This window comes from Podarcis muralis, chromosome 15 (assembly GCF_964188315.1).
Source record: "Podarcis muralis chromosome 15, rPodMur119.hap1.1, whole genome shotgun sequence".
NCBI lineage: Eukaryota > Metazoa > Chordata > Lepidosauria > Squamata > Lacertidae > Podarcis > Podarcis muralis.
Window position 1 is genome coordinate 40,932,484 of NC_135669.1, and position 21,486 is coordinate 40,953,969.

Sequence of the window (21,486 nt, forward strand, 5' to 3'; positions counted from 1 at the left end):
CTGTGGTTTCCAGCAATTGGTATATGGCTTCCTGGGAACCGTAGTTCACACCTTACAGAGCTACGATTCCTAGCACCCTTACACTACAGTTCCCAGGATTTTTTATTTTATTTTATTTTTTGGTGGGGGAAAGCCATGGGTTTTAAACATGGTGGGTACACATCCTTTGCTTAAAGATACGCCGTGATGGGAATGCCAGAGGGGACATTCTCGCTGAAAATGGCAAGCCTGTTTTGCAAGCAGAAGATCCAATCCCTAGTATCTCCAGGTAAGAGTAGGAAAGACTCTCTGACTGATCCCAGAAATCTGTTGCCTGTAAGTGAGACTGTGCGGGGGGTCGGGGGGGGGGGGAGAGACCCTTTGGCTACATCAGGCTCACGGGTTTCCCCACCCACTGTAAATGATAAATGAGCTGGATGGACCAATGACCTGACTTGGCTGAAGGCATGTTCCAACTTTTCACTTAGAACCATGAGGACTAGAATCATAATTTATTTTTAGGGGACAGAACGCAGCTCGGTGCAGAGCACCTGCTTTGCAACGCAGAAGGACTCTGGCTCAATCCCCAGCACCCCCAGTTAAAAACTAAGGAGGTGATTGGAAAGCCTTTTGCTTCCTCATGGAGCCACATGACCCGGCTCTATATACCGTATTTTTTGCTTTTTAAGACTCAATTTTTCCCTCCTAAAAAGTAAGGGGAAATGTGTGTGCGTCTTATGGACCGAATGCAGGCTGCGCAGCTCTCCCAGAAGCCAGAACAGCAAGAGGGATCGCTGCTTTCACTGCACAGCAATCCCTCTTGCTGTTCTGGCTTCTGAGATTAAGAATATTTTTTTCTTGTTTTCCTCCTCCAAAAACTAGGTACGTCTTATGGTCTGGTGCGTCTTATAGAGCGAAAAATACGGTAAATATGTAAGATCACTTGGCTCACCTGGAGAAATTATGCTTGGGGAGCAGCATCCTGCAGAATGTCTTAGGGTGGTGATCCCAAAACTGGCATTTTCTGCAGCTTCTGCCCCCCCCCCCAATAGGGGAAGCAGCAACCATCCATACCCCACCCAAGTAGGAAAGCATGCAGAAGGGGCTGGCTGAGGCTGGCAGGGCAGTGCCCCATTTGCCCAAATGGCCCAGCCTCCACTGCCCATGCTCAATGCAGTTACTTTGAGCATCGCTAGGACATGACGATGGAGAGAGGGAGGGAGAGACACACGCACAGGGGTGATTTTGGGGCGGCAACCTCGCACCTGCCATAACTTCTGCTTCCAGCCCATCTTGCATCATAGGAAACAGAGCCTAACGTTTTGCTTAAAAGTTTCCAGGGTCTCTATGTTTGGGGCCAAAGTTGTTCCAAATGACTGTACGGGTACTGTTTTAATAACTCTGCACCAGACTCTATTAAAAAAAAAGAAAGAGAGTCCGGAATAAAAACAGCTGTTCAAGGCCGAACCGCTGAACAACATCTCTTTGTGGCTTTGTACTTTCTTGGGGGGAGTGGTGGCTGGAGTTTTTATTTTTTTTAAAAAAGGAGCTGTTTGTTTATTATGTGTTGCAGTTATATAGCTCAACTTTCCACCCAGAAGCTCAAAGTAGTGTACACGGTTTCCCGCCCTTCCACATCTTCTCCTCATGACAACCCCTGTGAGGTAGGCCAGGGCTGAGAGGTAGCGACTGGCCCAAGGTCACCCAGTGGGCTTGATGGCTGAGTCCTGAGTCGGGATTCGAACCCTGGTCTCTCATGTCCAGGCCCAACACTCTAAGCACTGTTACATCACAATGCTTCTCTTTACCACAGGTAATTCCCTCCCGTGGAAGAGTCTGCAGATCACCCCCTGCCACCAGATTGCCACGCAAGAACCTCTGGCATTCGTTTTTTTAGGGAAGGGCCGTTGTTCAGTAGAAGAGCATCTTTTAGGAGAGACCCCAGCCTGAATCCCTGGAGAGCTGCCGCTAGTCATAGACTCATAGAGTCGGAAGGGACCCCAGGGTCATCTAGTCCAACCCCCTGCAATGCAGGATGCTCAACCGAAGCGTCTAGTCAGTGCAGGCAATACTGAGCTAGACATGCCAATGGTTTGATGCAGCCTAAGGCAGCTTCCTGGGACGCGGGTGGCACTGTGGGTTAAACCACAGAGCCTAGGACTTGCCGATCAGAAGGTCAGCGGTTCGAATCCCTGCGACAGGGTGAGCTCCCATTGCTCTGCCCTGCTCCTGCCAACCTAGCAGTTCGAAAGCACCTCAAAGTGCAAGTAGATAAATAGGTACCACTCCAGCGGGAAGGTAAACGGCGTTTCCGTGTGCTGCTCTGGTTTGCCAGAAGCGGCTTCATCATGCTGGCCACATGACCTGGAAGCTGTACGCCAGCTTCCTTGGCCAATAAAGCGAGATGAGCGCTGCAACCCCAGAGTTGTCCCGACTGGACCTAACGGTCAGGGGTCCCTTTACCTTTAAGGCAGCTTCCTGTGTTCCCAACTCTTAATATGAAATGGAAGGCTGTAGTTCCAGTTTTAGAGCACCTACTTTTCATGCAGAAGGGTTCTAGTTTAACCCCTCCTTTGGCATCTTCAGGCAGGGCTACAAGAAGAACCTCTACCTCCTGCAATCTTGAAGAGCTGCTGCCTGTCAGTGCAGACAGTACTGAACTGGGGGGGGGGCAAGTATCTGTAAGGAACCTTTCCCATTTTAAAGAAGAAAAATAATCTGGGACAAGTCTCCGGAGGAGAAGATGCTTATGTAAATGCAGAGAAGCAAAAGAGGAGATTTTTGGGGGGGTGGGGTGGGAGGGTGAATAGGAGAACCTGGTAAAGCATTCTCTGTTGCAGGGGTTGCTAATCCGTTCTCCAAGATCCGCATCTCATTCCCCCGCTCTCTGCCGCACCCAGACTCCTTCCACCTGGTTTATCTGAACCTTGAAATGGCTCATTTAATTCCACACACAGACACTCCCCCACCTCCAGACGGTGATATAAACGGCTTTTAACGGTTAGATTTTTTTTTTTTAATGATTTGTCATTTCCTGTAATGATAAAAGGTTCTCGCAGCCTTTAAAAAAAAAAGCCATCCGTTTTCCCCACGCTCAGCCAATACCAAGGCAAGATGCAAGGCGATTCAGAACAAACCCAGAACTTTGAGGCGCTTGACTCAGTTGTAAAAGATCGCACTGCAGCAGAAACTATGGATCAGCTCCAGAAGGGAGCTTGCCACTCCAAACCAAGGTCGCTTACAAGCAGACTTGGAGAGTCTGCTTTCTGGAGATAGGCTTTCATTTCGGCATTAAAAAGTGTGTGTGTGTGTGTGTGTGTGTGTGTGTGTGTGTATGGGTTTTTTTGTTTTTTAAAAAATACTTGCTATATATAGTTGCCAGCAGCACTGGCAAAAGGAAGTGATGAGATTTCTGAAGTTCAGTTCAAGCAGATCTTGTTGGCTTTATATTAGTTTTAAGGCTGCAATCCTACACACACTTATTTGGGGATAAGTCCCACAGTGGACCTTCCCTCTGAGTGAACGGGAAGAGGATTGTTCCTGTCTCATAGAGCTGTTTCAGGAGATGTTAAGGGCTGAAACCTACTCTTCCTCTTTCTGTTCATGGTGAACATTCATATATCACCTTAATACCTTCCTTCCCCAATAATTCCAGGTTTTAGTATGGTATACCCGGAGGCCCAAGTCACCATTTTCGAATACTCTTGCGTCCATTGCCCTGGACTGCAAGAAAACCCAGGACCAGATAGTACAATTTGCTCTGCCTCTGTCGCTAGGCTCTCATAAAACACAGACAGTAATCTCTTTGGGGCAGGGGCCTGTGGCTTATTGTTACTCCATTAAGCACCACCAGCACGACACGTTTTCCTCCAAGGAGCTTGAGGCAATTTATGTGGTTCTTCTCTAGCCCCATTTTATTCTCACAACAACCCTGCGAGGCGGGAATAGGCGCAGACCACAACTGGCCCCAAATCACTCCCAGAGTGAGCTTCATGACCAAGCATGGATTAGAACCCTGGTCTTAATCTGATCCACTACACCACACTGGCTCCTGAAAACGTGTGCGAGGGCATGTGTTTTTGTGCACATCTGCTAGGCATATATTTTGATTAACAGCTGCAGGTGAGAGCTTTTTTCCTCAGTAGACGTTGCATTCATTTCACTGCAGGAGAAATCCTGGCTGGCTGGGGCCAATGACCTTTGCAAATTCGAATACAATCCTACTGACCACAGCTCCTGATTGCACACTCACTCACTGGCTTTCGACTGCTGGGTTAAATCCCTGTAGCTCTCTTTTCACACACACACACACACACACACACACACACACACACACACCCTCCTCCCAACCCCACAATTACTGTGCTGCTGCTGCGATCCATTTAAAAAGGGTTTAAAGACCTTACGTGTCTAGAATTTCCTTCCCATCTGCGCCTCCTTTTCAAAATAATAAATGGAACTTTCTCCCTTCCCCCTTCTGTTTCAGAGTTGCCCAACTTGCGTACTGGGCTGAGTAAAGAATGTTTTCAACCCAATTGGATGAATTTGGTGGGAAGAGGTCGCTTACAGCACACGCAGAGAAAAAGAGAGAACCCAATGCCATGACTGAGAAACTTCCGAGACAGTTACACATCTCCTTGGCTTCAGCATCTTTTCCTAACCAAAAGCATTAAGACAAAGCCAGTGCAACCCTTCGATTTCTTTGCTTCAAAGAGCTTGGAAACTCCGGCTTGTTCCCTATTAGATGCTGAACTTCCCACCTGGAGGAGGGGTTTGGATGTTCTCTGTGTCCAGTTGGCTGCCACAAAAGCTTCAGAAAAGCCGCAGCAGAGGTGGTGGTGGGGAGCCTGTGGCCCTCTAGGTGTTTATTTGCTTTTCATTCATTCAATTTACATCCCAGAAGGAGCCTGGGGCAGCAAACGGCAAGCGACTGGAAACATATGGAAAGGCAATTCCAATACACAAGCAGATGGGGAAAGTTCTGAACTTGAAAGGCTTGTTGCAAGACTCCAGCTCCCATCAGCCCACGGCTGGAGTGGGGATGATGGGAGTTGGAGTCCAGTGACATCTGGAGGGCCACATGCTCTCCACCCCCACCCCCCAATTTTAACCCACTGGTGCAATGCTGTTTAAGCTGAAGCACATTGGATACTCGGATTAAACAGCATCGTGTTCAGTAGGGAAATATATAAAGGGACCTACAGACCCATCTGGCAACCCGGTTTCAGGTTTCGTACCTGCAGCTTTACCAAATGGTTTTATTGATGTATTTCTAGTGTGATCTATTTCTATTTCTGCTGTTCATGAGGAGCCCAGTACTTTTGTGGTCTGCTTTGGGGACAGGTGGGTCATGCTTGCCCGTATCCATGACAACTACACAGAAATGCACCGCAAAGCATTGTCGTAATTTATTTTTATTTTTAACGTTCCAGTGCAGAGCTACTTTCTGTGGCACTACCCCGCTCTCCTGCCTAGCGTCACGTAACACTTTGCAGAAGTTGGGAACGGCTTGGAAATTCCCCATCGGGCAGCTTAAAACGGCTGCAAAGAGGGGAGTGCTCTCCCTCTTGATAGCAAAGCAATTTATTAAATCGCAGGAGGACGGAGGGAGTGAAAGGGGGGGGGGGCTGGCTTCCTTTGACAGGGGTATGGTCTGCCAAACCATGTTAAGTTTGCAGAAACAGCTCTTAAAAGAAATAAATGGCTGGGAATCCCTCAACCCACATTGAAAGGGTCTTTATGATTTCATACATAGTCATTTAGCTGACAGTCTCAAAAAGAAAAAGCAAGAAAAAGATACCAAAAAACCCCCAAACAAAAATAATATTCCTTGCAGTGAAATTAATTAAATCTGCTTGGATAAAAAAAACACACCACAGAGCAAATAAATAAATAAATATGCTATACATCATAATCGTGTGACAGAGTTCTTACTTCGAGTGGGATGGGTAGGGAAGGCAGCCAGAAAACAAGGAAAGTTGCAACATTTAGTATTTAAGTGGCTGGAAATAAATACACTTGACTGTGTATCTTTCAAAGAATATATACAGCACAGAACAGCGATGGAAATCTCTCACTGCACACACCCCTGCCCAAAATATAAAGTAAAATATTGTGTGCATGCATTTGATTTTATAAATATAGGTTGCCACAAGCACAGCGTCTGGCGATAATAGGAAATTTTTGCAGCCCATGCCTGGAACTGGGTGGGGATATTCAAGAAGCCCAATGGGATCTGTTTACATAGAAAGCAAACCTCGCTGGTTCAGATGGGATTTGCTCCCAGGTAATGGTGCAAAAAAATCTGCAGCCTCAATTTGGCTCCGGCTGCCTTCAATTAAATCCACCAGGAAGAAGAACATGCCTAGCAAGTTTACATTGTGCACCGCAAAAGGGTGAGCTACACTTTGCGTCCGATAATGATTAAGAAATTCTGGCTCCTCCTGTGGTTTTTGCACATGGTTTTATATACGCTACTCTGGGGAGACACAGATGAGGTCATGTTTGAGAGATAGAAATAATAATAATAAAAAAAGCCAAACGATATCAGGACATTCCAGAAGCCTTCCCATCTCCCGAGAACATTTTTGAAGCCTGAGGTGAACCACCCAACAAAGTTTGGAATCTGATAGAAGCTTTTGCAAAGATATTAAGCAATGTAAGGGGGGGGGGGAGATAGAAACTCTCTTGAAAGTTGATGAGAGAGGACGAAAAACGCTACTAGTTTTGGTCTGAAGATTTATGGGTGTTTTTGAAGAGACCTCACTTCAGAAAATCAGCTTTCATACTGTATACTGTACTTTTCCATGTATAAGACTAGGTTTCTTTCTTTAAAATAAGGTTAAAAAACTGGTGGCGTCTTATACAGTGGTACCTCAGGTTACATACGCTTCAGGTTACAGACTCCGCTAACCCAGAAATCGTGCTTCAGGTTAAGAACTTTGCTTCAGGGTGAGAACAGAAATCGTGCTCCGGCGGCGCAGCAGCAGCAGGAGGCCCCATTAGCTAAAGTGGTGCTTCAGGTTAAGAACGGTTTCAGGTTAAGAACGGACCTCCGGAACGAATTAAGTACTTAACCCGAGGTACCACTGTACACGGATAGTGCATATGCCCATTTTCTAAATTTGGGGTCCCCAAAAGTAGGGGGCGTCTTATACATGGGGGTGTCTTATACATGGAAATATACGGTACATGTAATACATAATAATAAAACCTGGATCTGTCTGCGTGCAGAGCAGGTTTCTTAAAAAGCTATTTATACCCTGTTTTTCAAGGTAAAAAACTTTCACAAAGTAGTTTATAAAAATAGTTGAACTAGCATACAGATCTTCCCTGAATCTCTTCTACTTTGTACGATTAAGTGTTCCAGTAGTTTAGGAGATGGGGGGGGGGGGGGCAATCCTAATTCACAGTGAAATTCCGTATTGCACCACTTTTCAGATTGCCTTTGAGAATGGTCATTACAATGATGAATGTGCACTAATAGACTTTTATTTTGTAAACAACGACAATGCATTTGGAAGCTCCGGAAGTTATAAAAAACAGATTTGTTCCAGCACTGAATTGTTCAAGAATGTAACTTTGGATGCTCCAGCTCCTCTGCATAATGCTACCCATGTCTAGTTTACATACTTCCAGAGCAATTACTTCAAGACATTGCGATTCTGAAAAGCATCTTTGAGACAAATCCACACACACCCAGCAAATACACGCAAGAAAATACTAAGGATCGTGGATATTAGCTCTATCAACTGTACACACAGCATAACACACACACACACACACACACACACACACACACACACACACACCGGTCAAATCTCAACCTAGGATGGAGAAGGGGTAGAGATATAGTGAAATCAGGAGGAAATGCGAGGAGGGAGAGAAAGGAAGGAAAGAAAGAAAGAAAGAAAGAAAGAAAGAAAGAAAGAAAGAAAGAAAGAATACAGTACAAAATAAAAGTGGGTCCCACTTAGCATTGGGGGGGGGGGGGTTAATGCTGGGCCCCAAAATGAAAAGGCTGAAGACCAAGTATAATTCCTCAACCTGATGCCCACCAGATATTCTGAACTACAACTGTGCCCTGACAATTGGCCATGCTGGCCAGAGCTGATAAAATTGGGGGATGGGACACAAACTATAATTGTCCGGGGGTCCTTTATCTTTTTTTACATATATATACAGAGAGAGAGCGAGAGAGAGCGCACTGGGTGTTTTCTGTAGCTTCCAAAAAACCCCAAAACAAAACAAAACAAAACCACACACACAAAAAAAACAAGACATCAGGATTCTGCACCAGGGTTAACCCAATTTCTGTGTGACTTTCAAGTGATTTCTTCAAACTGCATTCACGGGGAGTGGAGATTTCAATACCTTTGCATGTATTTGTGGAATTTGTATTAAAAATGTGTGAAATACCAAATTTATTCAGCAGTTGCTGGTCATGTGGAGCAGCAAGGAAGGGAACGGGCACAACATCAATTCGTCAATGCCTTTATAAATGGGCATTCATTTTTTTCTTTTTAAAAACTCTGCTATTGTCCCTTTTAACACGGGACAGGGCAGACAGGATACAAGCCAACAGATATTTAAAAATATAAAATAATTGCATGCTTGTTATCTACAGCCTTGCTCTATTTCCTGCCCGTAAGAGTCAATAAATTCTTCGTTTTAAAACAAGTCTGAATCACTTCCTAAGACAGATGGACACTCATTTGGGAAGGGGTGTGTGGAAACATAGGGAATTCATGTATTTTCTAAAACAGGAATAGCTTGTCTATGAAAAGTGAGCAAGCTTTTCTAATGAAACAACATGCTGCTAATACCCCCAGAATCATTGTTTTCTCCTTTGACATTTCGAAACATACTCCACATTCTAGTACCAAGGCACTTCTGAAGAGGAGCTTTGTACTTCAGAAATATACTGTTTACATTGAAGGTTGTTGAATATCTTCATTTTCGCAAGCAATTTAAGTAAGCTTACTGATTTTATGGTTGGTTCTCTCTTTAGTGTATCATTTTTAACCTTACCGTACACCACTCAGAAACTAAGGTGTTAAGCGGTGTGAGTGTGTGTGGCTGTATTTAGCATTTAGCATATATATATATATATATATATATATATATATATATATATATGTGTGTGTGTGTGTGTGTGTGTGTGTGTGTATATATATATATATATATATATATATATATGCTTTCGTAGATTTTCACGGGTACAGGAATGCAGGTTTTGGTGTCCTCGGGTATCTTCCCGTGTAAAAGTTGGGGTGTCTAGGCGACGTTTCGACGAGGTCTCACTCATCATCTTCAGGCTGGTGCTTTCGGCTTCTTGTTGCTGGAACAGAGCAACAAGAAGCCGAAAGCACCAGCCTGAAGATGATGAGTGAGACCTCGTCGAAACGTCGCCTAGACACCCCAACTTTTACACGGGAAGATACCCGAGGACACCAAAACCTGCATATATATATATATATCAATACAACCAAGCACACGGCCAGGCATTTAGGCAGATAAAGTACCCAGGACATATGAAAAGCATCTTGTTGAGCTGGACCAGGCGTGGCAGGACTCCAACTCCAATGAGCCCCACACAACGTAGCCAATTATCAGGGGTGATGGGAGCTGTAGTCCAGCAACATCTGGAGGGCACCACAACTGGACAACGAAACTAGCAGACTATGGCTACAGTCCTAAACTGGGCTGTAAATTCTACTGGGCTGTCTCCAATGCTTTTCCTGCTTAGAGAAGACCTATGGAAATTAACGGGCACGACTAACTTAGGTTCGTTAGTTTCAGTGGGTCTACACACTATCTTGAGTGAAACTATTAAGACAACCCACTGAAATGGTACTGGCCCTGGTATACCGTATTTTTCGCTCTATAAGACGCACCAGACCACAAGACGCACCTAGTTTTTGGAGGAGGAAAACAAGAAAAAAAATATATTCTGAATCTCAGAAGCCAGAACAGCAAGAGGGATCACTGCGCAGTGAAAGCAGCAATCCCTCTTGCTGTTCTGGCTTCTGTGATAGCTGCGCAGCCTGCATTTGCTCCATAAGATGCACACACATTTCCCCTTACTTTTTAGGAGGGAAAAAGTAAATCTTATAGAGCAAAAAATATGGTAAATGTTGGCTTCTGTTCTTCCTCTCGCTGGAATTTTAATTGCTGTATGCATCATTCTGTAGGTACTTCACTGTAGTTGGGTTATTCTTTTTTTAAGTGTGAATTGCTTTGGAAATTAAGACAAAAAAGCCCAGGATAGAATGTTAACAAACCAACAGCAGTAATTCCGTTCTCTTCCCAGGCTCCCTCCTCTGTTCCTTCTTAGGCAGCAGAGCAGAGGTTAAGTCCATAAGGCGCCCTCCATCTGTTGCCAGACTCCAATTCCCATCAGCCCTTGCGGCCAGCATGGGCAATGGCGCAGCCAAACCTCATCTGAGAGGGCAACCTGATGTCTGCCCCCAAGGCTGCAAAGGGTTCAAAACAGCAATACTTCCCAACAAGGTGAGGCAGTAGGCAGCTATAAAGTTACTCACCCAATTAAGGCCACCATCTGTTCCACTATATGTTTGCTGAATGTGATAATGACAAAAAGTTTCTGAAAGAGGGAAAACATCCGTCAGAGGCATATTCAACTGAAGGGGAAGCCAAAACAATTCAAGATTACAGCCCGTCTTCCAATGCAATTAATCATCCTCTCCTGTTATTTTGTTACCCCTTTGCCTTGACATTTCTTCCAGTGTGAAGGTCATATAGGCCTTAAACTAGGCACACAACTTTGGCTGGAAAAGGCAGCTTTGTGTCTCTCTTCTCCCCAGATCCCACAATGTTTTACCCATTGTGTCTCAATGTCCTCATCACTTTAAAGTGGGGACCAGATACGTTTGTTACACAATGGTCTGGTTGACAGACAATGCTAAGGCAAACCGTAGCCAAGCACAAAGGAGCAAATGGGCAGGTACACACAGTAAAAGTCACGGCTGCTACATGATGGAGCTAAATACCTGCAGCTAAATGATGATTTGGAGGGACGCGGGTGGCGCTGTAGGTTAAACCACAGAGCCTAGGACTTGCCGATCAGAAGGCCGGCGGTTCGAATCCCCGCGACAGGGTGAGCTCCCGTTGCTCGGTCCCTGCTCCTGCCAACCTAGCAGTTTGAAAGCACATCAAAGTGCAAGTAGATAAATAGGTACTGCTCCGGCAGGAAGGTAAACGGCGTTTCCGTGCGCTACTCTGGTTCGCCAGAAGCGGCTTAGTCATGCTGGTCACATGACCCGGAAGCTGTACGCCCGTTCCCTCGGCCAATAAAGCGAGATGAGCGCTGCAACCCCAGAGTCGGCCACGACTGGACCTAATGGCTAGGGGTCCCTTTACCTTTTAAATGATAATTTGGTCTAGCATTGCGTCCGAACTTGGGGGGTGCAAGGTTTGCCTTACCTCCAGACAAACCCCAAGCAGTAATCTAAGAACAAACCTTGGTTAGCCTTTGTGCTTTGTCTGGCTTGAGACAAAGCATGAACTCAGTGCTAAGCCAAACCATGGATTAGTGCAGCAGCAGGATGACCAAGGGAGAAGCGGAATGGCTGTGACTTTTACTGTGAGTACCCCTCAGAATTGCGTAGTGTGTGAAATGGGCCACCGGGAGAATGTGAAGTATTTCCAACACTGCCCCCTCTTGTACAAGGAGTTACTAACCTATGAGCCCCCCCCCCCCCAATGTTGCTGAACTACTATCAGCTTCAGTCAGCATGGCCTATGGCAAGGGATGCAAAAACCGCTGTTTTGCAAAATACGGAAGCAAAATTCAAGACTGTGCAAATGAAATGTAAGCAGCTTTTAAAGAAGGGACAGGGAACCTGTAATATATCAGGACTACAACTCTCATCGTTCCTGACCGGATCATCATGCTGGCTGGGCCTGAACGGAGCTGGCGTCGAAACACACACCTGCAGGGCCACAGATGGTTCCCATTCGTGCTTTAAAGCCTTTAATTTATTGGCCATTGGATGGATCAAAATCCACCATGGCCAGGAAAATAAGATGCTCTTTGCACTAAAATCTAATCATGTGGTAAAAGTATGCTTGGACTGTACCATATCAGACCATGGGAAAGTGATTGTGGGAAAATTATCCCTACATATCAAAAACAAATCCATAAAGACAAGGAATTTGTGCATGTGTTTCTTTTAAAGTGCAGAATACATTTCCCGCCCCCAAAATGGAGAATTTAAAATACTTTAACCCAACTGGCAGACAGGACTGGTGCCATCCAGAAGCAAGCTTATCACTTGACGAGGTATCTGTCCTCTTAAAATAGGTACCCAAGTTTTGTTTTGTTTCTAAACGGATTGTTTGCTCAAGGAATTCAGAGAAAAACAACTTTAAAAATAAAACAAAATAATGGGGAAATTGTGTGTCAGTGACAGATACAACCGCAAGGGCACCAGACTCCATAAATCAAGGATGAAGGGAGCATTTTGTGGTTTGGGCCACCTCCAGATCTCCCCACCCCTGCCTCCCTTTCACTAAATCGGGGGTGAGTGGCTCTTTCTACTACAGATCACTTGCATGCACACATACTTGGTTGGGCGCAGTCCACGCCCCATAAGGACAGCGGTGTGGCTGAAAGTCAAGAAATTAGGAGGGTCTCACAAGTCACAAGTTTAAGTTCAAAGCCCGTTCAGGTGCAAAGCACCCATTAAATGTGGCCCTCTCCACATATTTTGTTACTTCTGTCCATCGGCCTCGCTAGATAGGGCTGATGGGAGCCCATCAAAACCGCAAAGGCCACTGGCTCTGCAAACCTTTCGACATCCCTGAGCCACCTGCCTCACGCATGTGAGGGGATCCAATTTGGCCCCATAAAGGACCCGCACTCTGAGAATCAGCTCGCCATTAGTACACGGGACTCCATTTTGCGGTGCGGATTTAAAGGCCAATTAAACGCAACAGTAAAACGAGCTGCTGGGCCGAGCCCAGAAGCTTCCTGTTTGGCATGGAGGGCAGGGGATTACGCCGTAAATCTTCTGTGACAGCTACATTTCCTAAAATCCTCAGCTACATCAGAAAAAAATAAACACACACACAAGAAAAGTTTAGGGCTCTGTACCACAATGCGTGTGGATAAACAGACACAACGAGATAATAGTTCCACGCTGGCTGAAACCTGGGAGCAAGGAGGGGGAGATCAGACACTTTTATGACAGATGCAGGGTTTACCCAATGTTGAATAGTCTGGGAAATCCACTCACGCCATCACCCCAAAACCACATGTGGGTGTAGATCATTATAAACGACATTCTGAAACAACAACTATGGAACAGCACGTCCTCTAAAACTTATCTCACCAGAGCAAGGTTTTCCCCCCAGCTCCCAGACTATTTATCCTCAGGGAAGCCTATAGATGTTTAGTTATCCTACTGACTAATAGTGAACTCATTCTCCCCGATTGTCTGGGCAGTGTGGGCCGGGATTGATGGCACATGGAGCCTAACATCTGGAAGGCAAGATGTTGGCCACCTCTGTCATTTTCACACTTTTAATGTTATGAAAGGGTTGAACTATCCTTGTAGGGGTATTATAATCCCCCAATATGACCTTGTTCTTTAACAGGATGCAACATGCATATGGTAGCTAAATGTTATCAAATCATGTTTCTTTTAATTAAGCAAAAAAACAGCAGCTAATATTCACGGAGTACATAATGGTCTTAAAGTAATCTCAATAGAGGATAAGCATTCAAATTTTCTTGTACCTTGTTACACCAGAACATGATTTTCAAGAGGTTATTTTTCAAAGGTTATCATTTTGCCTACCCTCTCTGACCTGGATTATATTAGTCAGTTTAACCCTACAGGCTATATCCCAAACTTTGGCCAACCAGTACTACAAATTAGGGGACTCAGGTTTTACTCCAGTTTACAGTCAATATTTATACGTACTGCATGTAGTAAAGAGAGGATTGTCTCCCTACAAGAGACAAGGTCTACAAGACGTAATAATTTTTATTAAAAGCTATGGGTGCTGTGCTAATTATTAGACTTTCAATTGTTCGTTTTCTGCAAACCATTCAGGGCACAAGGTATTTGTGGAAAATGTGGCATATAAATAAACTGACTATGACTAATATTATTGTTTCCTTTATTGCAGATGGGGAAGTGGGGTGGTGGGAAGAAGGTCGAGCCACTTAATGCTTTCACGGCAGATGCAAAATGCAAAGCAGGTTCACATATTTTGTGCTTTTAGTCGTTAGGCTGCCCCAGGAGGTGGGGTGGGTGGGAAAAGAATAACGGTAGGTCTGATAGTGACGTCACTGGCACATTCCAATCAGTGCTCAACATTAACACAGCCAGTGTCAGAGACTGCCTGGAAACAGCAATTACTATTGAGAATGGAAGTGCGTGAAAAGTCCCGGATGGAAACACGGTGTTTCTGCAAGAGAGGCCAGCGCCATTACCTGAATGTGCATCTTGATTATTGCTTTTCCAATCAGGGTGGCACCGAAGAACGTCCAAAAGGGAACGAGGAAATGTCCACATGTTATCCCGGCCAGGTCGAAAAGAGGGTTTGGAATCTGTAAAGTTAAGAGAGAGAGAAAGGAGTGATGAATTTCCCCATAACTTGATTACAGTGGTACCTCAGGTTACATACGCTTCAGGTTACATACACTTCAGGTTACAGACTCTGCTAACCCAGAAATATTACCTCGGGTGAAGCACTTTGCTTCAGGATGAGAACAGAAATCGTGCTCCGGCGGCGCAGCAACAGCAGGAGGCCCCATTAGCTAAAGTGGTGCTTCGGGTTAAGAACAGTTTCAGGTTAAGAACGGACCTCCAGAACGAATTAAGTACTTAATCCGAGGTACCACTGTAATGCCAAACAGCCACTGGGAAACTGGACAAGTCCAGGGAGAATCACAGGCCTAGCAACAGTTCTCAGCCATAAACAGAACCTCCATGTTTAGGGGCAGTCTGTACATCTTTCATCATCATTAACTTCGGCATTTATTCATCATGTTCTACAAAAAGTGCCTCAAAGCAACTTAAACTACTCAAACAGCTGAAAATCAATTAAAAACCAAGCAACAAAGGGAAGAAAATACAGCAAACAGTATTAGGAAGATTAGTTGCTGAAGGTGTGTGGGGGGGGGGATAGTGGAGGAGGGTTTTTGCTGTGATGCTGTGCTTGTGGGCTTCTGGGAGTCCACCTTGAGAAGAACAAGACTCTGGTCTAGACAGGCCACTGGCCTGATCCAGAATGCTCCTATGTTCCCAGTGGTATGTGGATAGCCACTGCGGAAAATAGCCATGTTGGGTTTTAGATCAGTCTTCTGTTACCTGGGGCCGACCAGATGTTTTGGCCTCCATTTCCCATCAACCTCCAGCCAGCTTGACCAATGGCTGAGGATGATGGGAGCTGCAGTCCAATAATATCTGGAATATACCATGTTGAGGAAGGCTGAAGTGGATCCTTAATCTTCCTGTGGTTGGTCAGGACCCTCTAGGAGACCAAGGTGGGTTGTAAACACAGCACCACCACCCTATTAGCATTTAAATGCATGTTTGGGTTAATGGTGGGTCTAGGGTCTGGAAAGCTTGAAGACTACTGCAGTAGATGAGCCTCACGTCTCCTTATGAAGTCCTTAATCCTTTGGAAAAACAACACAAAATATGCGAGCTCTCATTTTCTCCTAATTTAAAAAAGGCTCGTGCCCAAGAATGTTAGTGTTACAGCACATAAATTTCCAAAAACTGGGGAGACCTCAACTAGACAATGTTCCAGACAAACAACAGACCCTGCCCCGATTCTCTCTTGCTAGCCCCAGATTAGAAACAGCTCACAGACGTCTTTCGTAAGAAATGCACAAAACCACAGCCAGCCATTTTAGAGCCATACATTAAAAAGAAGGCTCCCCCATCAGCCCCCCACCCCCCAAACAAGTGTACTTGGCCCAGTGAGTCAGTCTCTGAGACTGATCCCTCATGAATTGCATCTGAAACAAAAGACAGAAGGGGGAAAAACAAAATAAAATCAACCTTGGTATTTATTGCTGTGCGTGTGTGCTGCTGAGAGAAAGATGAAGCCAAAAAAAAGGTTTGTTCCACCAAAACCGGGATGTGCGTCTTCTCGCCCTGCTCCTACATGAGTCACGTGACCTGCATGAGATCACGGAGCCCCAAAGTTGTGTTCTTTTGGGGGCCATGCTTGCACACGCTTTTTGGGGTGCTGTGTGAGATTGCGCCTCCCCCCCCCAATATTGCTTTCTCGGGTGTAGGAAGAGCGTTTTTGGGGTGAGATTTGGGGGGAAATCATGGCACCCAAAATGGCCGCCGTGCTCTTGTGCAAGAAAACGGGATATCTCATTTTTCCCTGGGACGCTTGTGGGGTATATTATTATTGTACACGCCATCTCTCCTCCACAGAGCTCCAGGCTTCCATTTCTCCATTTTATCCCCACAACAACCCTGTGTGGTAGGTTAGGATAGGAAGCCTATCATGCAACTGTAAATGATTGTAACATTTTGCTAGCAGCGCCGGGTGCACACCACCCTCTTGGGGTTTTTTGTTAATTTCTATTTCTGGGTGTCAGGGACGCAGGCTGATATGGAATTAGACCTACTGGTCCATTTGGCTTGGCACTGTCTACACTGACTAGCAGTCACGCTTCAGGCAGGATATATTCCCAGTCCTACCAGGAGATACCAGGAACCTTATGCATGCATGGTAATAATAATAATATAATAATAATTTATTATTTATACCCCGCCCATCTGGCCGGGCTTCCCCAGCCACTCTGGGCGGCTTCCAAAAAAAATATTAAAATACTGTAATATTGTTCTCTTTGACATCTGGTGGGAGGGTGTTCCACAGGGCGGGTGCTACTACCAAGAAGGCCGTTTGCCTGGTTCCCTGTAACTTAGCTTCTCGCAGTGAGGGAACCGCCACAAGGCCCTCAGTGCTGGACCTCAGTGTCCGGGTAGAACGATGGGGGTGGAGACGCTCTTTCAGATATGCTCTACCACTGCAGTACAGCTCTCCCCAGTGTTGGACAGGGATACCAAGACCCAAACAGCTACAAGCCACCCCAAGGGTTTGCGTGGATCTTGGGCCCCAATCCACTCACTTTCACAGAAAGCAGACTCTCATTCCCTGTCAAGTGCTGCTTTTGAAAACTCCCTCCCGTTTCAAAAACCAGCTTGCAATGTTGGTCTGGGGGTGAGGGAGGCCTGCTATGTGATAAGGAAGAAGAAGAAGAAGAAGAAGAAGAAGAAGAAGAAGAAGAAGAAGAAGAAGAAGAAGAAGAAGAAGAAGAAGAAGAAGAAGAAGAATTTATTATTTATACCCCGCCCATCTGGCTGGGTTTCCCCAGCCACTCTGGGCGGCTCCGGACAGAATTAAAAGCACAATAAAACATCAGACATTAAAAACTTCCCTAAACAGGGCTGCTTTCAGATGTCTTCTAAAAGTCTGGTAGTTGCTTATTTCCTTGACATCTGGTGGGAGGGCGTTCCACAGGACGGGCGCCACCACCGAGAAGGCCCTGTGCCTGGTTCCCTATAACCTCACTTATCGCAGGGAGGGAACTGCCAGAAGGCCCTCCTCGGAGCTGCACCTCAGTGAATGATGTGGGTGGAGACGCTCCTTCAGGAAAACCCCACTAACTCCGGGGGGGGGGGACCCCACCATGAATGGTTCCTGGGAACGGCTCACTGATTCTGCAGAGTAAGTGAGTAAAGAAACCGAATGTACCAAAATCTATGGTACATTGCAGGCTTCCTGCTAAGTCTCTGAAAGATCTATTGCTTCAATCTTGTCTCTTTGCAATCGCCCCTGCAGAGGGGTGCTGTGTATTTTTGGGGGGCGGACGCAGACATTCCACGGCTTCGGAACAATTGCTGTGGCAGCCCATAACAGTCCAGCACTCCATAACATGCATTGTCTAAACACAGAACAGGGCCTTGTCCAATTGATGGTTGCTGGGATGGGAGGTGATGTATCAGGGCTGACGAACCTGTGGCCCTCCAGATGTTGCAGGACTCCCAACCCTCATCAGCCCCAATCAGCATGGACAAGGGCAAGGGATGATGGGAGCTGTAGTCCAACCACTGGCATTGTTACAGGTTCCACAAAATACCTGCTCCACAGTTGTAAGAAAATTTTATGGATGTGGCAGCACCTGCACTTTGGAACTCCCTGCTTATTGACATCAGGCGGTGCTTATTTAAGCAACTGCTTGAAACAGGTAGTTTGGGCAACCGTACCCAGACACATAGCTGCTGCTGTGTTTTAATCTCTTTTTTTACTGTTAATTTTAATTTATTTTTTTTAAACTACCGGTAGCTGGCTTTTATTGGTAGTTTTAATATTTGTCAACCACTTAGAAGTATAGGAGCTTAGTTCAATAAGTATAATGAATAAAAATAGTCCAGCAAATGTACCTGGAGGCCTAAATGTCCCCACCCCACCCCCACAATGGATGTCCTAACATGGAAATAACAGCAATGGACTACCTTACTAGGTTGTTGTAGCGTAAGGCCTACTGAGAGAGAATGTACCTGTGATAGCTTTGAGCCATCTAAAATGCTCATTCTAAGTATTATTGCTCTTATTGCCCCAGCTAAATGGTCAACCTTTGCTTAAAAGGATCGTAAAAATATCCAACCTGCCAGGCTGATGCGCTAAGTGTTCAGACGCATTATACAGCACATTTAAAATGTGACTCTTTATCCCCAGTCTAGACAAGGTATGCAAGAGAAATGCAACAGCCTGGATTTGGCCCAGATTAACACAGCTCTCCTTGAAGAAGATAAATTCACCCAGAGTCCTGTCAGTACCTACTCTGGCTAAAAGGGGCTTCCTCCCTCCCACTCCCTTTTTAAAAAGGAGAGAGGGGTATGAGCAAATAAGAAAACTCGCGTCTGGTTCATTTATCCTTCTTTTCTGCAGTTACTGCACTCACAGTGAGATCACAACAGATATAATTTCAATAATAATAATAATAATAATAATAATAATAATAATAATAATAATAATATAAAAAATTATAATAATGCAGTTTTTTCAAAATTGGGAAATGTATCTCTCTACTTTTGTCTTGCAAATTGGACAGTGAAACAGGGTGAGTGGCTTGCAACTTTTCATTTAGGATATGTTATACTTGTCTTTCAAAATCAATAAAGGCGCTGTAGGTGTTAAAATGAGAATAAAATGAAAACATTTTAAATAGCCAATACAATCCCCAGTCCCTAACAAGGTCCCAGACAGCTGGGGTCAGGCAGCCTAGGCCAAGGTTAGCCAACGTGGCACCTTACAGATGATTTGGACTACAACTCCCATTATCCCTTATCGTTGGCTGGGGATGATGGGACTTGTAGTCCAAAATGACGGGGGGAGGGGAAACCATGTTGGCTATCCCCATATTGAGTTATAAGAACAAATGTTTCTGCGTTCGTTTTGCTGGAGTTCTGGTTCCAACCCTCCTGCGGCCTTCAGCACAGGGGTGTATCATATAAACTTGTTACCAAAGGCAGAGTTAAGTTTGACTATAGAAGAGCGTTGCAGAGTAAACCAATTAAAACTCTTGAGACCCTGGGGAAGACGTCGTCCCTTTCAGAACCCTTTAAATATCCGATTTCCTTCTATTTATCTGTGCGATTAACGCAATGGCGCTGGTGCCACTGGCAGGAAAGAATCTGGTGACTGATTCACTGCTACTACGAGCAGAACCCAGAGGAGATGTGTTTACTTGTCTCGGTAAGGAAAGGAGGACAAAATGTTCTGGAGATTAAGCTGTGGATGTCGTAATGTACAGGGTAAGGAGGAAGGCGGATTCAAAAGACAAATCACATTTTCCCAAATTAAAACGTGCACCAACATTGCACAACCTACGAAGGGGGAGGGGGAAAACCCATCACTTTCACCAGAAATGGTGTGCATCCTTTTCCAGGTAAACCTCGGTCCCGCCTTGCAGGGCGGTCGTCACGAACAGAAAAACTTCACCTGGGCTCAACCTTACCCGACTGCCAAATTTCGGATGAGCTGGTTAAAGCTCTGAGCGGGCAGTACCTTTAAAGCACTCCTTTCCCACTTTTAGAGTCACAGATTACACCCAAAGCATCCTGGGAACTGTAGTTTGTTAAAAGAGCTAAGCGGCGTCAGGAGACCCTGAACAAACTGCAGTTCCCGGGATTCCTCAAGCATCGGGGAGCCATGATTTTAAAAGTGAAATAAGAGTGCTGTGCTTTAACTGTACAATGCGGATGTGGTCTGGGCCTATGTGTGATGGGGGACGTCACAATTTCCCCCTTCACCTACATCTGTTTTAATTTTGTTCCTTGTTCAGTTCAAGTTTATTAATGTGTGATTGCTTACAATGAGGACAAGAGTACGAGAAAGCACGCATTTTAAAAATGTTAATATAGTTTTGCCCTTAATTGTAACATTTTTGATATTTGCTGGTCTGAGGGCACATCTAGTGAGCTTCCTTGATGAAGCTGAGGTCTGCCCAGAGTTTTAACGGGATCCAGGCCAGAAACCCCCATATAAGTCGCCTCGATGGAAATGAACTAAATTTTGCTAGAACCAGTGTTTTATGCTGCATTTGCTTCGAAACAGATGCAGAATGTTTATTTCAAATGCACAATTAAATAAATCCCCACTCTTGTCTCTCTGGGTGAACTTATGCCCACAGCTGTCTTTCAGACTAACCTACCTCACAGGGTTGTTGTTGTTAGGATAAAATGACCAGGAGAGAGAGAAGGCTACCGCTGAAGCCCTCAGAGGAAGAAGGGGATATAAACTAATGCAGCAATAACAATAATGAGAAATAATAATACTTTGAAAATGAGAACTTCACAAAAGCGCAAAGTCTGACTCATTTTCCCTCACAAAAAAGCAAAACAATACAATTGAGCTGCTTCCACACAAAAGGCATCTCACAAAAAAAGAGGGAGAAAATGGCTGCTTCTTAATTACTACATTTATTTATTTCGTTCCATCTATTAATAGCTTCCTATAAAACATCTTACGGCACATTAAACTTTTAAAAGCCAACAGGGACAACATAATGTCATAATGAAGGGATTTTTTTTTTACCAAAGCAGGCCATGAGTTAGCAGATAATTTAACAAGCACACAGAAAAAAAGTAAAAATGGAGGCAGACAAGGGCAGTTTAAATCTCTTTCTCTCCCTCCCACCCCATGATTTCCAGTTATATTGAGCTTACTTCAGCTCAAGTCAGCTTATTCAAAGATGCCTCATGCGAGGGTGACTGAAAGCTGGTGAGTCAGATCCAGCATCTCTAATGCAATGAAGGCCTGAACTGAGTGACTCAAATGAGCGGCTAGACATGGATCAGGCCGAAAAGCTTTCTAAAGTACATTTCTGTAGGCTTTAATGTGTATGCTTCCAAATCTGCTCCAAAATGCTGTTAAGTCGGTGTCATCCTGGGAATCTGAATGGAACAGTTCCCAAAAAACAAAACAAAGAGATCTTAAAGT

At 45.0% G+C, this 21,486-nt stretch overlaps 1 protein-coding gene across 1 annotated transcript in view; it reads right to left on the reverse strand.

Moving 5' to 3' along the window:
* Nucleotides 1-21,486, reverse strand: part of VMP1 (vacuole membrane protein 1) — a 109,822-nt gene that overhangs the window by 13,397 nt on the left and 74,939 nt on the right. The window contains exons 9-10 of the mRNA XM_028708698.2: nt 14,444-14,560; nt 10,524-10,585 (exon numbers count right to left, since the gene is read on the reverse strand). Coding sequence (XP_028564531.2) covers nt 10,524-10,585; nt 14,444-14,560 — 179 coding nt within the window. The remainder of the gene's footprint in view (nt 1-10,523; nt 10,586-14,443; nt 14,561-21,486) is intronic.